This window comes from Glycine max, chromosome 12 (assembly GCF_000004515.6).
Source record: "Glycine max cultivar Williams 82 chromosome 12, Glycine_max_v4.0, whole genome shotgun sequence".
Classification (NCBI taxonomy): domain Eukaryota; kingdom Viridiplantae; phylum Streptophyta; class Magnoliopsida; order Fabales; family Fabaceae; genus Glycine; species Glycine max.
Genome location: NC_038248.2, coordinates 20,913,731 through 20,928,757, shown reverse-complemented (window position 1 = coordinate 20,928,757; position 15,027 = coordinate 20,913,731). Strand labels below are relative to the sequence as shown.

General features: G+C 34.9%; 1 protein-coding gene and 1 non-coding gene across 2 annotated transcripts; both read right to left on the bottom strand.

The window, feature by feature from the left end:
- Window positions 1-643: 643 nt before the first annotated feature.
- On the bottom strand, window positions 644-7,726 carry CYP52 (peptidyl-prolyl cis-trans isomerase CYP52). Its single transcript, NM_001357207.1, has 11 exons — window positions 7,248-7,726; window positions 4,303-4,392; window positions 3,780-3,875; window positions 3,255-3,362; window positions 3,065-3,117; window positions 2,765-2,864; window positions 2,515-2,568; window positions 1,743-1,901; window positions 1,528-1,650; window positions 1,282-1,331; window positions 644-975 (listed from the first exon to the last, which is right to left on the bottom strand). Exons 1-11 carry the CDS (start codon window positions 7,620-7,622, stop codon window positions 864-866), a joined length of 1,320 nt encoding a protein of 439 aa, NP_001344136.1. The 5' UTR covers window positions 7,623-7,726; the 3' UTR covers window positions 644-863.
- A 43-nt stretch (window positions 7,727-7,769) lies between these two features.
- On the bottom strand, window positions 7,770-7,841 carry TRNAQ-CUG (transfer RNA glutamine (anticodon CUG)). Its single transcript has one exon. It is a non-coding gene; the product is annotated as a tRNA-Gln (tRNA).
- Window positions 7,842-15,027: the final 7,186 nt, after the last annotated feature.

Sequence of the window (15,027 nt, the reverse complement as noted above, 5' to 3'; positions counted from 1 at the left end):
CCAATGACATATACTAGGCAAAGGACTAAAAAGAGAAAGGAACCCTTGGTGTTGAAGATGTTGCACCTAAGACAAAAAGAGGTCAAGTGAGAGGATTTTCATCCCTTAGAGGAAAAGAGAAAATGATAGAAGTTGAAGATAATGCAATCTTGGAAGAATCTGAAAAGGAGTTACAAAACAATTTTGGGGACTCACAAGAAGTTGTTGAAGGGCATCACCCATTACTAGACAATGAGGATTATGATTATATTGGGGAGGGGTAGAGCAGAACGAATAGATGTTTTCTTGATGCTTTTACCTTTTTTTTCTTATATGTCTTATTGGGACTTGTTTAGCTAATTAGCTTTTAGCTTATTTTGATTATGTGGCTCACTAGGACTTGTTACTAGAACGGAGAGAGTAATAGTAACAGTGAACGGAGAGAGTAATAGCAACAGTGAACATGCATAATGATGAGAACATAATATACTCTAGGCTTCTAATAGTGAAGAGTAAGGAACGAAATGCACCTTTGTCTATAATATCACCTCTGATATATGCTAAGAAAATGACGATAATTTCTTCCCAAAATTAACAAAGCCATTTGGTACACGCACCGTGATATACTGAATTGTACAAGATATCAGAAGATAACATTGAAGAATTAAGTCACTGAAAGGGATCCCTTTGTGGAGAATTTCTCTCAACCGTTCCATTGGATATTTAATGAATAGAAATTTCAACTCATTTCTTTATAATTTCCTTATAATTTAGTAATTTACAACACAACCTGCAACAAGAAAATCAGGCTGATGCCGTCCACAATTATATTAAAAAGAATGAATGATTTTTTCCTACTTGGGTAACACCGCCCCGGAATCTACTCAACTCTCCTTGGGCAATACAAGACGATCTTGGCCTTCAATAAGCTTTGCAGAACGAATAACATCACCAGTTTTTATCTGGGGTAGAATGTCTCTCCCGGTGGTTGTGTATCTGCATGTTTTAATAGCATAAAAAACATTGGACAAAAAGTTAAGGGTAAAATATATTTTTAGTCCCTCAAAATAAGAGTAAAATATGTTTGTAATACGTTTTTAGTTTCTACATTTGTCAAAAATGATGGGGTTGAGAGACTAAAAACATGTGTTTCTATTAAAATACAGAGAATAAAAACGTATTAGATTTTTATTTTTAGAGAGTAAAATCGAATTTCAAGATATTTTGAGGACAACACACATTTTACCCAAAAACTAAACTCCAAAATCAATTATAAGGTATTTGAATGCTAACAAGGCTTACCCAAAAACTGAAAATTGTCCTTCGTCAAATGATATCCCTCCCAAACCAGCCTACAAAAGAGGAAGACAATAAAAATTACATAAACGGAAAAGAAATGAATGGACTCAATTTGCAAAAGGAAATTACATCCAGGCATAAAAGATTCGGCTTCCATTTTTCACTCATGTTGTATAACAAAAGTCTAACAAATACTGTGAGCAAATAAACATAAAGGATGTAGACGGAATAGTGGTAGATTGCTCTTACACTTCGTTTATCATAGAGATAGAAGAAAAACTGATAAGGGGATGAATACTCCTCCGAGGCTTCGCTATGAGCCATAGCAAGTGCCCCATAAACAGATAGTGGAAGAACCGGCAGTTCTCCATCCTTCCCCAAGACGAAAAAACAGATGAGAACAGTATCATAAATGCCTGTAATACCTGAGGCCAATTTTTTTATAGAATAAAACAAAAACACACCTGCACACTTAATGTTGTTTTGTAAAGGGGCTCAAATTGTCCAGAGGGCATTATTTCCAAGGGAACACTATAACCAGTGTTCTTATCAACTCCATTATCTGAAATAACAGCTTGGTTGATACAATTGAGCTTTGCGCCATTATAGGCTCCATCCATCACCTGAAGGATTATGGGACTGAGTGTTGTTTCCACTAGGTTATACAATTTACTAATCTAGATGTTTAAGACACCAACCACTTAAAAACAGGAATTATGCCATATAATACAACTTCAAATGCACAATTAAAACTAGATATTCTAAGAGTGGCAATATACCATATTATATTTTCAATTTGATAATCTAGGTATTCCAGTTAACATATTCTCTTTATCTATACACAGAATAATGGATCAATTTCAGCATGCACTAGAGCCTCAACTAAAGTTGAAGTATTTGGAAGCCACTCTTTTTGGTATAAAATTCTAGATCTTGAGAAACTCTTTAGTATTTTTCACAAGAAAACAACTAATTGACTGCATTATTTACAGTGATAGCATGAAAAAATCAAGAGAAATAGGACCTAATGACTCAGACATTAATCATAGATCATTAACAATTAAAATAAAAATAGAACATTACTGATTTAGTTCAGTGAGAGAACTTAGGAAATCTGAACTAAATTGGATGAACCATCAAAGTGATGAAAATCAAGAATGGTATACATAATGGTTATTGGCAAGGAATAACCATTTGAAAAATTCACAAGGCTGAAGTATCATTCCACTACCTTACCAGTTTTGCAAAATTCCCTGCAGTTAATGGAGCTGAGTATCCATCTATAACAACCTGAAAACAAATGTCTATCAGTTAATCTTTAATATACTACCTACTAGCAGTTACGTATTCATGCAACATTTACAAAGCTGCAATTTTGATGTATTCTTTAAAGTGGACCTGTTCTTAATGCTTATGGGTTCCTTAAGAGGGCCTGAAACCCACCAAATCAACAACCAATAAAGAAAACTTATGGAGTGAATTATACCTGAACGGTGGCAGTATTTTTCTGCTCTCCACCAACAGGAGAAAATGTTGAACCATCTCCTTTCTCAATGGTGAACTCAACAGTTCCTCTCCCTGAAAGCCTAAAAGAAATGGGAAGATATTGATTTTCCCCATGTTCTGTGTTTAGTTTTCCCAAGGAATTGAGCTATGAATGACTAATTGTAAATCTTTTTTTTTTTATGTAGGACTCATGTCAAATGGAAAACTCAAGTATCCATTACACGGATCTATGTATTACATCAAAGTAGTGATTGACAGACTTTCAGTTGGAGTCACTGACCGTGGATATTGTTGTGCATACTGCTCTGGCAACAAAAATGATAATCCCGGTGCCTGTTGCAACAAAATTAAGTTCATTCTGGATATGATCAGAATATAGTTGTTGGATAAATTCAGTCAAGTTTATTGGAGAAGTGAAAGTAACTACCATTGGTTTCAAGATAATATCATATAGTCTAGTTTGCAGTTACCTGTAACAACTCTAGCTCTGCTACAGTATCCAGTGTAGATGTAAGGCTCACAGATACTTTATCTGCATCCTGTTCCTTTATAGACTGAAGGAGAGTTTGCAAGCCCCCCTGCAAAACGTTGACATCATTGTGGCAGCTTCTACAATGAACCATAACTACCAATTTCGCATAATTCGTCAATTATAAGATATTGTAGTTGATATAATCCTACAAAAAGACAACATATTGAACTGAAAATAAGTAAAATTGACCAAGTTCCACATTTTAATTTCTATAAATGAAACCTTTTCTTGCATCCAGCTTTTTTTTGTCAGAAGCACACGGTATATTGGTTTCATGTGAGAAACATTACCAATAGGGTATTGTATTCATTTTGCTATGAAAAGACTATAATCTTAAGTATAACCTCAGAAACTAATTCAATTGAGGTCATCATAAAAATAATCAATTTTATTGAAATGCAAATGGCTACTCTCGCAAATACCGATATTCATATATTCCAGAAGATACAGTTTTTAAGAATACCTTTCCCTCTATTAGAGATGCATGTACCAAAGAGCCCTTTTCCTTCAGTTCTGCAGGTATACTAGCCAATATAGAATCCTTTTCATCTACTGCTATCTGATGCGGAAGGAAATTATCAAAATTCAAAGTCCTCTAGTGAATATTACACAACAAGATGCTATTAGCAGACCAAATACAATGTTAAAGATGCAGGAAGATATTCTAGTGAGGTGCATCAAATACTATAAAAATCCATTGGCAAAATGTGAAGTTCTAAAGTACTCAAGTTATATGCCCCAATAGATGCAGCAAGGCATTGTTGGTGTGATGGAGGATGGAAAAACCACCAAGTTCCATGCATGTATGAAATTTAAACCATTTGACCTATTTGTCATTCAATAAAATGAAAAACAAATCTAGCAAACTTTTAGAGATGCAACATCATTACATCACCTAATAATCAGTATTTTGTTTCTCAGACAAATACAGCAAAGAAAAAAGGATAAAAAAAAACAAATATATAAATAAATAAATTATTGAATGCCTTCAAAGCTTTCTTCACATTCCCCTCCATTGTTCCATAAGGTTTTCTCTGCGGAATCCTCAACAGGTAAAATATATCTTCAAGAGTGTCCTGTAAAAGACACAACATATAATGCTGATCATTAAAAAGTTAGAAGAGCAAATAAAAACTGAAGAGCATGTATCCTCTCATTCCACATTAATCAGATGATGGGATATATTATTTAGAAGTCATGTACAAATAGGCAGCTACTGCTGCCTTATATAAGAATTCCTAGGCAATATAAATTCTAATATACCAAATGTATACCTATCATATCCTGAAATAATCACTAACTAACAAATTACAATAAATATTACAGCCAATAGTTACTTTCCAAATTCCAATATCTGTCAGTAATCATCTATAACTGATTACAACAGATATCTACTCCCTGTGTTCCATATTATATAACATTTACGGTTTTGGCACAAGAATTAAGGAATACAACTAATTTATTAAATTTCAAAGAAAAACATTAGGTAACTTCCTAATATACCCTTTATCTCTCTAATTAATTACTCATATACTCTTACTATACACTACTCCCACTAAGTATTGATTAAGGGTAATCCAATCCTGAACAAAAAATATTTAATGTTGTATTGGTTTTGTAAAACAACATCTATTTTGGAGCAATTTTTTTCTATAAAATATCATATATTCTGGAAAGGAGGGAGTACTTTCCAATACCCCCCTGCCCCCTCACGTTGTTCAAGAGGGTCACCGATGCCCAACTTACATAGTAGAAAATGAAATTGTTGTCAAGTGAGAGCCCTAGTGAAAATGTCTACTGGTTGGAACTATGAATAGATGGCATATGAGTCATCATAATATTCCCAGCCCGGAGTTGCTTCCTCACACAGTGAAAGTCTATCTTGATGTGCTTAGTCCATTAATGGAAAACAGGATTTTCTGCCATGTGGATAGCAGACTCATAGGCCCTTCGAGATCTATCCCCAAGGGACTTCAGCAAAACTAGCTCACTAGTGGTGGCTGCCATCGCATGATACTCTGCTTCTCCTGAAGGACAGGGTACCGTGCTCTGCTTATTTGTCTTCCAAGATATGGGCAGTTGCCCAAGCATTACAAAGTATCATGTCACTGATCTCGGTGTAATTGAGCAGCTTCCCCAATCAGCATCGCGATAGGCATACAACCTCAAATCACTCTGTTGGTAGTAATATCACTTGTCCAGGATTGCCATTGAGATATTGCACTGCATGCATGGCTGTCTCAAGGTGTTCTTTTATAGGCGCTTGTGCAGATGAAGTGAATAAGAGATCTCTGAGTGAGTGATCGTCAAGTAAATTAGTCAAACAACTAGTTATCGATAAACCAAGACATACTTCATTTCCTCACATTCTACTGGAACTAATTACTGTCCCTCCTCCGTGGGAGAGTCAGCAGGTTCACATCCAAGGAGACCACATGTAGATATTATGTACAATGCATATTTTTATTTTATTTTTTCGCACAAAAATATCCCTTGTTGTAACCTCACTACATCTATTCTTGAGCAATACTTGAGCACCCGAAATCCTTGATATGGAAACTTTTGTTCAAATAACTGTTGAAGTCCAAACAAGCCTCTAAATCATTCTCTGCTAGTATAATCTCATCCACATATACTAACAACCCCATGAAGATTTTTCCTGTGATATGCAAATAGCAATTACTCAGCAAGGGACTGAACAAATCCATACTGTCTCAAAGCTGCTGCTAACTTAGAGAACCAGTTTTGTGATGCTTGAAGAAGTCCATAAATTGACTACCAAATTCAGCTGTCTTTGTTGTCTACATTTGCTTTGAAGCTGAGGAGTTGCCTTATATAAATATCCTCTTCCAAATCATCATGCATGAAAGTGTTTTTAACATCCATCTAATGAAGTCTCCATCCTTTTAACAGTGCTACTGACACGAAAACTCAATGAATACAAGCTATTGCCACTTGTGAAAAGGTTTCATGCAAGTCAAAGCCTTCAACTTGGGTGAACCCCTTTACCACAAGCTTGACCTTGTGGAATTCCACCATTCTACCAGAATTACGCCTTTATCTTGTAGACCCATTGCTGGTAGGCTCTCCATCGTCCAAATTTTGTTAGCTTCTAAGGTTGCAATTTCTCTTGACTTCGAATCTCTCCATTGTGCATTTTTTCACTGCTTCAGTCAGAATAGCTTCGAGGCTCAACTCTCCAAGTCTAGATTAACAATCTAACAGCTCTTTTAAACTTATTTCAAGGTCGATGGAAATTTTTATCAAAATGAGTTCTTATTTGGTCGTGTTTTATTAAATAAGTCTAAAAGTCTTTAATTAAGAATAAACAACACAAGTATAATTACACCATCATTCAACCATAATCTCTCATATATGATAAGTCAAGAATCATCCGATCAACATTTGCCATGTATGATAAGTCAGTCACATGAATCATCCAAATATCCACGATCTTCCATTATGATAAGTTTGTTTGCTTTTCTAGTATCTATCTTAAGTGCATTCTTATCGAACTCTATCTATTTCTTTATTTATTTTTTATCGGCAAATATTAGTTTGTTAGAATGTTAGTTTGTAAGCCGAGATCGAACCAGCGACCTTTCCCCCTTCCCTTAACCTCATTGAACTCTTTAATTAATTGCTCATCCAATTTTACCCTTAATGCAATACGCTTACTTTTTATTTTTTTTATCGGCAAATAATAGTTTGCTAGAAGTTAGTTTTATATATATATATATAGAAGAGGCCCTCCTCCCTTGGTCCTTAACCATCCAATAACTTATATCTCCTATCCTTAATGCAATGCGTGTTTAGAACTTTAGGTTAACTAAATCATTTAGATTAAGTAACTGTCTTATTTTTAAGGAAAAGAAAGTAATTACTTCCTTTTAGTCAAAGATCAACCAAACATGGTGTTAATGAAGCAAACCTGTATAGCCTTCATGTTGGCATTGGCAGGGATGGCTCTCCTGAGAGCAACTTCCCCCGTTCTCGGAACCTTCGTGTCCGGCGAATACAGAACCGCTTCGGCGACACCAGGAGACGTCACGTAATCAACCAACGGCGCCACGAAAGCGCTTATAGGAAACGACGCAAGCACGATCGGAACCACAACCACACTCCTCAACCGCTTTACTATCTTTTCCACAACACTCCTCGCTGGCGTGGCACGCGTGGTGGTGGTATTGCAATTGCAAACCGTGACCTTTGCGATGACGTGGCGTTGGTGCTTCTTCGAGAAGCACGTGATTCGGTTTCGAGCGACGGTGAGGTGGAAGGAGGAGGAAGAGAGAGGGAACGCCATTCAAGCGAATTGGTATGGTGTGGTGAGTGCGCTCCTAATCTGTTATTGTGTGTGTGTGGAAGCGGAAGCGGAAGCGTGAACAGTCCTCTGTGGCTGGTGAAGTGTGATTACATTAAACCCCCAAAACCAAAAAATCATAAAACTTTAAGGTCCCACCGAGGTTTGAACTCGGGTTACTGGATTCAGAGTCCAATGTCCTAACCACTAGACCATGGGACCAATTTAATTAAGATTCTTAAAATAAAAGAATATATAGAATATAAAATCCTTTAAATAGTGTTGATATATGTGAAAACTTACTCAATTGAATATTTTTTCCATGACCCTTGCTTTGATCTATAAAATTTTAAGTAAATTAACTCAATTTTTATATTATTAAATGAGTTACTAAAATCTCTCCTAAAGTTTAATGAAATTATACAAGTTATTTCTTTGTTTTCATATGTTAATTTTACTTCTCTAAATGTTGTTCAACCACAAAAACACTTAAAATTAAGAAGACAATAATAATTTTTTTTAAGATACCCATCATACCCTTATGATTTAACACCCTCATTTGTCAATCATAGAAATTACCCCCTTACAAACCGTGAGAGCTAATTTTGGGGTTAAAAAAGGGGAGAAATGAATTGTAGTTTGGAGGTTGAAGATGCAGGTGGTTTGGTGGTGTACATGGTCTCTTTGCCTCGCCTCCCTCCACCACTAGCAGCATCCAACAAACATTTTTGTCATTGACCCGCCTTATCCCAAAGCGTCCATCTATAACACTATTGGTTTTTCTAATCTATGATAAAGAGATTGAAAATTAGGAGTATTCACAGGTTCGGGTGATCCACAAACCCAATCCGACCCAAACATATTGGGTTGGTTTTTTTAAGTGGTTGGGTCAAACCCAACCCAACCCAATTAAACTCAGTATTGAATGGGTTAGGTAATGGATTTTGTATTTTAGACCTATGACCCAACCCAACCCGAACATATATATTATTTTAATAATAATAATAATATACATAAAATCAAAATTCAAAAATACTAAAATAGCAATTAGGTTAGAAAACAGTCAAAAACTCAAAACACAAATCTCGTCTCAGGCTGAGCAATCTCTCTCACTCGCACCACAGCAGCCTCGGTGCCCTTAAGTCACTGTCGTCGTTGTCATAGGAGTCATTGGACGTGGCAACTACGTCCCTTTGTTGTGCCTTTGTAGAATCGCAGCCTTCATCGTGCCTTTACGAGTTCCTTTTTGTTCTTCATTGGTTCGCACGAGTTCCTTTTTATTCTCTTCATCTTCCTTTTTCCACTTCTTCTTCTATTCTTACATGTTTTATCGTATTTTGATTTTTGTAGGTTGAACCCGAAGAGCAACCCAAGATTTTCGAGGCTTACTCCATCTCATTGTCTCATGTTGAACTTTTTTTAATCTTTTTTTGGGTAATGTTTTTTTTAATATTTTAATTCTAAATTAAATTAATCTTGATCTTGACCTGTCACAGTTCAGCAAAACCTTTCATTTTAAATATATAAATTAATTTAGTTGATGAATGAGATGAGGCCCATGAGTAGATTCAATAAAGTATGTGAACTTATGTCGGAAAAAAATACAAAAGAACAATACAAACTGTTGTTGTAGTTAATATCCCTAGAATGTTGATATCTTGCTCTCACGGTTTTAGCTAGCCAATATGGAACAACATGAATTTGTTGTTGGGTTTTTTTGGCTCCCTTCCTATGTGGAGTAAAGGCTTAAATGAGAAGGTTTATTTTTTCTCACTTATTTAAGTAGAGAGGGGTCAAATTAGGGAGAGAGACTCATTTGAAAGGAAAAAACAGTTATAAATCATTGAGAAAGGAAGAAGAGAAAAAATCAATGTGATTTTCGCATACCCACCAGAGAGTGTTTTTCATATTGCAACTACGGATTTGTTCACCGTTGGATCGGGCTGATTTTTGGATAGCAGGTTCTACACACATGATACTTCAAATTCTTTAGTTGGATCATCAAAATGATATCTGGAGAGAGAAACAAGTGTTTCGCATTCTCTGCTTTATATTTTGGGGTTTCATCTTCTTATCTCTATTGTACCAATTGGGTGTCTATTTTGATTTGACTATTTGTAGCATGTTTCAGTGCACTTGTTGGAGACTGTCTTGTATCTTTATTGATTGTAGCATAGTTATTTCTTTGGTCTGGACGACCCGTGGTTTTTATCCTTGCATTGAGGAGTTTTGCAAGTTAAACAAATTGTGTCTCTGGTTTTTCTTAATTTCTATTTTGCGCTCTATATTTTATTGGTGCTCCTCATAGGTTCTTGCAAGTTTGGGAGAATTTGTAACATCCCATTTTTCGTAAACTAATTTAAAAAGGATTGTTATTTATAAATAAATAGAGTTTTATGATAAGGTTTTTGTAATTAAATAAATAAAGAGAAATAAGTGTATTAAAATAATGGTTTGAGAGAAAATAAAAAGGGTATTTTATTTATTTGTTTGATAGAGAATAAAATAGAGTTTGTTTTTATAAAATAATAAATAAATAAATAGAGTAAACCTAGCTATAAATAGCGTTAGGTCAGTTTTCACACTGACGGTGCCTCTTCTTTCCCTCATTTTCGTTTTCCCTCTCCTCCTCCCCAAAACCATTTCTTTCTCCCGCAGCCCACCAAACCTGTCTTAGAAAAACAACGATCTCAAACTCATTCACTGTTGGATCGTCGTGAAAGTTGAGCACCACATTCGCAACCCAATTCCGAGCATTATCACCATTGGGAATTGCAAAAACATGTCGGAGCTAAGAGAAATACCCTCTGTACACCTTCACCGTTGGGATTTTTGAGATAATGTTCATGGAGAGAGAAAAAGGAATCGCACGAAGACAGTACAACTTGAGGCTTCAATCCCTTCTTCGTCTCTCCGACGTTCGGGAACTCTATCGGAGCAATCAGAGGAAAAAATTGGAGGAATCTCATGGAACCGCTAGAGATGCTGCTATCACTGTCTGAAGACACGTGAGCCCGCTTAAAGGTAAGGGATGAGTTATTCACAATTAAGGATTAGTGAGAATATGCGTAGGGATCCTTAGAGGGTCAAATTGGGGTTTATTTTTGGGATATTTTATTATATTGAAATTATTCTTGTATGATTATGTGAAATTATGTGAGGGATTTTTACTCCCCGTGGATTGGGAAATATTCTAGTATAATTTGTTTGTGCTTTGAATAATATTAGTGTAATAAATAGTTATATTAGAATTATGAAATTATGATTGAAATTGTATATAAGTGATAAATCGAATATATGATGAATTGTAGAATAACATATTACTTTGGTATTATAATATTGTAATGGAGATTGAATATAAGTGTAAAGTTGAATGTGTTAAATTGTGAGATACACGTAAATATAAGATGGTTGATTGTGACATTAATTGTGTTGTGAGTTGTGAATTATACAATAATCCGATTAGTGTTTATATTGAGAAAAATGTTTATGCGCAGTATTAAAGAAAAAGTGTAGGTTCCTAGTTAGGAACCAGTGTTAAATTGTAGCGCAATATGTTGTATGGTTTAAAACACGAGTGTGAGGTCGTGGATATTGTATAATTCATGAGCAATGTCTATGAATGAAATATGTGATGAATTATGGAATGACATGTTGTTTTGAGATCACAATATTGTTATTGAGATTGAGTAAAAGTGTAAAGTAGAACATGTGTTGAATTGTGAGATATGTGAAAACATGTGATGGTGGATTGTGACATTATGAAATGTAAAATTGTGAATGAGTTTTGGTTGTGAGTAAGTGTGTGATTAACTCTTAATGTGACATTATTTGTATTGTAAGCTGCGAATTGTACAATAACCCGACCAGTGTTATCTTGAAAAAAGTGTTAATGCACAGTGTTAAAGAGAAAGTGTAGGTTTCCTATTTAGGAACCAGTGTTAAAGAGAAAGTGTAGATTTCCTATTTAGGAACCAGTGTTAAATTATAGCGCAATATGTTGTACGTGTTTAAAACACGAGTGTGAGGTCGTGGATATTGTATAATTCATGAGCAGTGTTTGTGTGCTAAAATGATTTTAGGGGTTGGACCTGAATCAGGAAGGAGAGGCCTTGATGGACTCTTCGGAGTGTAGGCCTTGGAGGTCACCCGTTTTGAGTGCTCCTTTAAGCCTATGTTGATCCCATATGGTTGGAGCATTCTCGCAAAACACTGTGACCCTGACTGGTCTCCCTATGATTTTACTTAGTGAGAGTGACCTGACATATTCATTGTGTGGTGTGTCTTGTTATGTACTCCTAAGCGTCCTAGGGTGGTTTTTCATTGATATGGTACCACATTGCATATAGGCTTGAGTCTTAGCATAACTGTCTCATGCGCTTGCTAATTGTTTATTATGAAATTGATGTGTTATTATGTCTTGATCAGAGTGTGTGATTCTTGTGTAATGTGATTGATGATTGAAAAGTGTGATTGATGGTTGAAAAGTGAACTTTGAATGACAAAGTGGCGAAATTACATGAGTTACGTGTAAGTAAGTTTTATTTGATTTATATGATATGTATATCTAGTTGTCTTGCTTCTCTATTAGTTAGGAATGTGATAACTCACTCCCCGTGTGTTGTTTGTGTTTGGATCCTGTGATGATCTTTGTGTTCGGGGGAACAGATGACTAGGTGAATCGCTTTAAGGAACCTTGTGCTGAAGGACGTCGGGACACAATACTCTGATAGGATGTGACGTTGGGGCATAAATTTTTATATTAATTGCATGATGTTAGTCTATTTTATTTTACCTCACTGATTTAACAAAATATTTTTGTAAATTTTGATGGCCTTATTTTGAGTCGAATATGTTTTTAATAAGTTTTAATTGATAATAGTAAAGTGAATGTGAACCTTTTACCCACGTGAATTTGTTTACCAGTTTTTTTTATATTTTATTTATTTATATATATGTCGGGGTAGAGGGTGTCACAGAATTTATTTCCGTTGCCTATTACTTTGTTATTGAGTTTGTTATTGTGTTGGCCTATTTTCTCCATCATTTGTAACATGCATCAAGTATTCATAACTCATCTAATGTAGTAAGGTTCTTAATTACGGTCACCAAAATAGTCAAGCATGGCTCCAATGTTTAAGATAGTAACACCAAAATCATTAGTGATAGTTGTTATATGGGTCTTCATTGAAATCATTGGAATATAGTGATGGAGCCTCAACTGCATGTTTGACATTGGCACTTCTAGTACAACTTCTATTTGTCAATGAAGACCCATATAACAACTGTCACTAATGATTTTGGTGTCATAAGTTCAATATGAAGACCAATGATTTCAATGAAGACCCATATAACAAATATTGAAGATGAAAATGAAACTTATATCAACAGAATAATTCAAGTGTGCAAGATAAATAAAATATGCAAGATAAAGTAATTGAGATAAGGAAGAGAGGAATGCAAACTCAGTTTATCCTGGCTCGGCCACTTCCTATGCTTATGTCCAGTCCTCAAGTAACCTGTTAGACATGTGGCCTTAGAAATCTTAAGAAGGGGTGAATTAATTTTCCACTAACAAACTTTTAACCCCCTTCTAAAAGAAGAGATAGACTCAGATTGCAGAAGAAACAACAATCAATTTAATAATATTCTTTAAACATGCAAGACAAAATTGATTGCAATAAAATGAATGAGATAAGGGAAGAGAGAATGCAAATACAATTTTTATACTAGTTTGACAAAGTTCGTGCCTACGTCTAGTACTTAAGCAACCCACTTGAGATTTTTCACTCCCTTTATAAAAATCCGTTTACAAAGTCTGAACCACACAGGGACAACCCATCCCTTGTGTTCAGGAATCCTTACAACTTAAGAGACCCTCAGTCACTTAATCAATCTCTTTGAATGAGAAGAAAGAAAGAAGAATTATCTATTGAAGAGAAGGATATTACAATTGAAGTCCATGGAGAAACTCTTAATGGATTTGCAAGAGTTTGCCCAAGAGTTTCTTTTGAGAAAGCATTTGGCAATGAAGTTCTCTTAGAATATCTCTCTCATTTCCTTTTGAGAGGATAAGACATTTTGAACAAGTAAAACTCTCTCTTCAAAATTCGTGCCCAAGTCACCTATTTACAGGCCTTTGATGGCCATTCACAAATCCAATCAAAAGATGTGACTGTTGGTAGATTTTCTGAAAACTCTTCACTGGTAATCGATTACAATGTTTGTGTAATCGATTACACAGTTATAATTTGAAGGGTCATGACTTTTGAATTTGAATTTTAGGAGTTTCTTTGCTGGTAATCGATTACAGACATATGGTAATCAATTACATGTTCAAAATTCAAATTCAAAACCCTTTTCAACAGCTCTTTTTCATCCCTCCCTTCTGGTAATCGATTACACTTCCTGGTAATCGATTACCATAGCCTTGCATGACTTTGAAACTCTTTGTTTTGAGGCAAGGCTTGATCTTTAGTGAATCTTGAAACAATGCTTTGTTTGTTGAAGCAATCTTGAATTAATCTTGAAGCAAATGCTTATCCTTTGAAGCGGCCTTGTTTGATTATTCTTTGGCATCATCAAAATTCATGTATTCATACATTCACACAACCCACTTGAGATTTCCACTAACTTTGTAAAAATCTTTTTTACAACTTCTGAACACCCAAGGGACCCATTTCCCTTGTGTTCAGGAAACTCACAATTCAAGAGACAAACAGTCTCTTGATCTCAATAAGTCTTTAAAGAAAGTACAAATGTTTTTTCTCTCTTTTAGAGAAGAAGATACAAGATGAAGTTCTTAGAAGAATCTTTAATTGATTTGCAAGTGTTTGACCAATGATTTGTTTTGAGAGGATAAGACAATAAGGTTCTGAAAAACTCTAAAGGTTTTCGTAGATAAGTCACATATTTATAAGTTATTGGTGACTTTTCAAAAACTTGTGAAGAGATGTGAGTTTTCAGAGCAATTTTTAAAATTTTCTCACTAGTAATCAATTATAGATCTTTGGTAATCGATTACACAGTTATGTAATGAGGAGTCATGACTTTTCAATTTGAATTTTTGTAGTTCCGTTACTGGTAATCGATTACAGACAAGTGGTAATCGATTACAACTTTCAATTTTCAAATTGAAGATTGAAAATTGAAAATTTGAAATTTGAAATTTGAAATTTCAAACTTTCTGAAAAAGCTTTTTTTAAAATAATTTTGCTTCTAGTCATCGATTAGAATGTTTGGTAATTGATTACTAGTGGAAAAATGTCTTTTCAGAAAATGTTAAAAATATTTTAAAACCTTTTTATCATCAATTTAAAAACTGTTGTGAGGCCAAACCTTTGCAATCATTAAGAGACTCTTTTAACAAAGATAGACTAAGACTTAGCTTTCTTCTTGATCTTTGTTT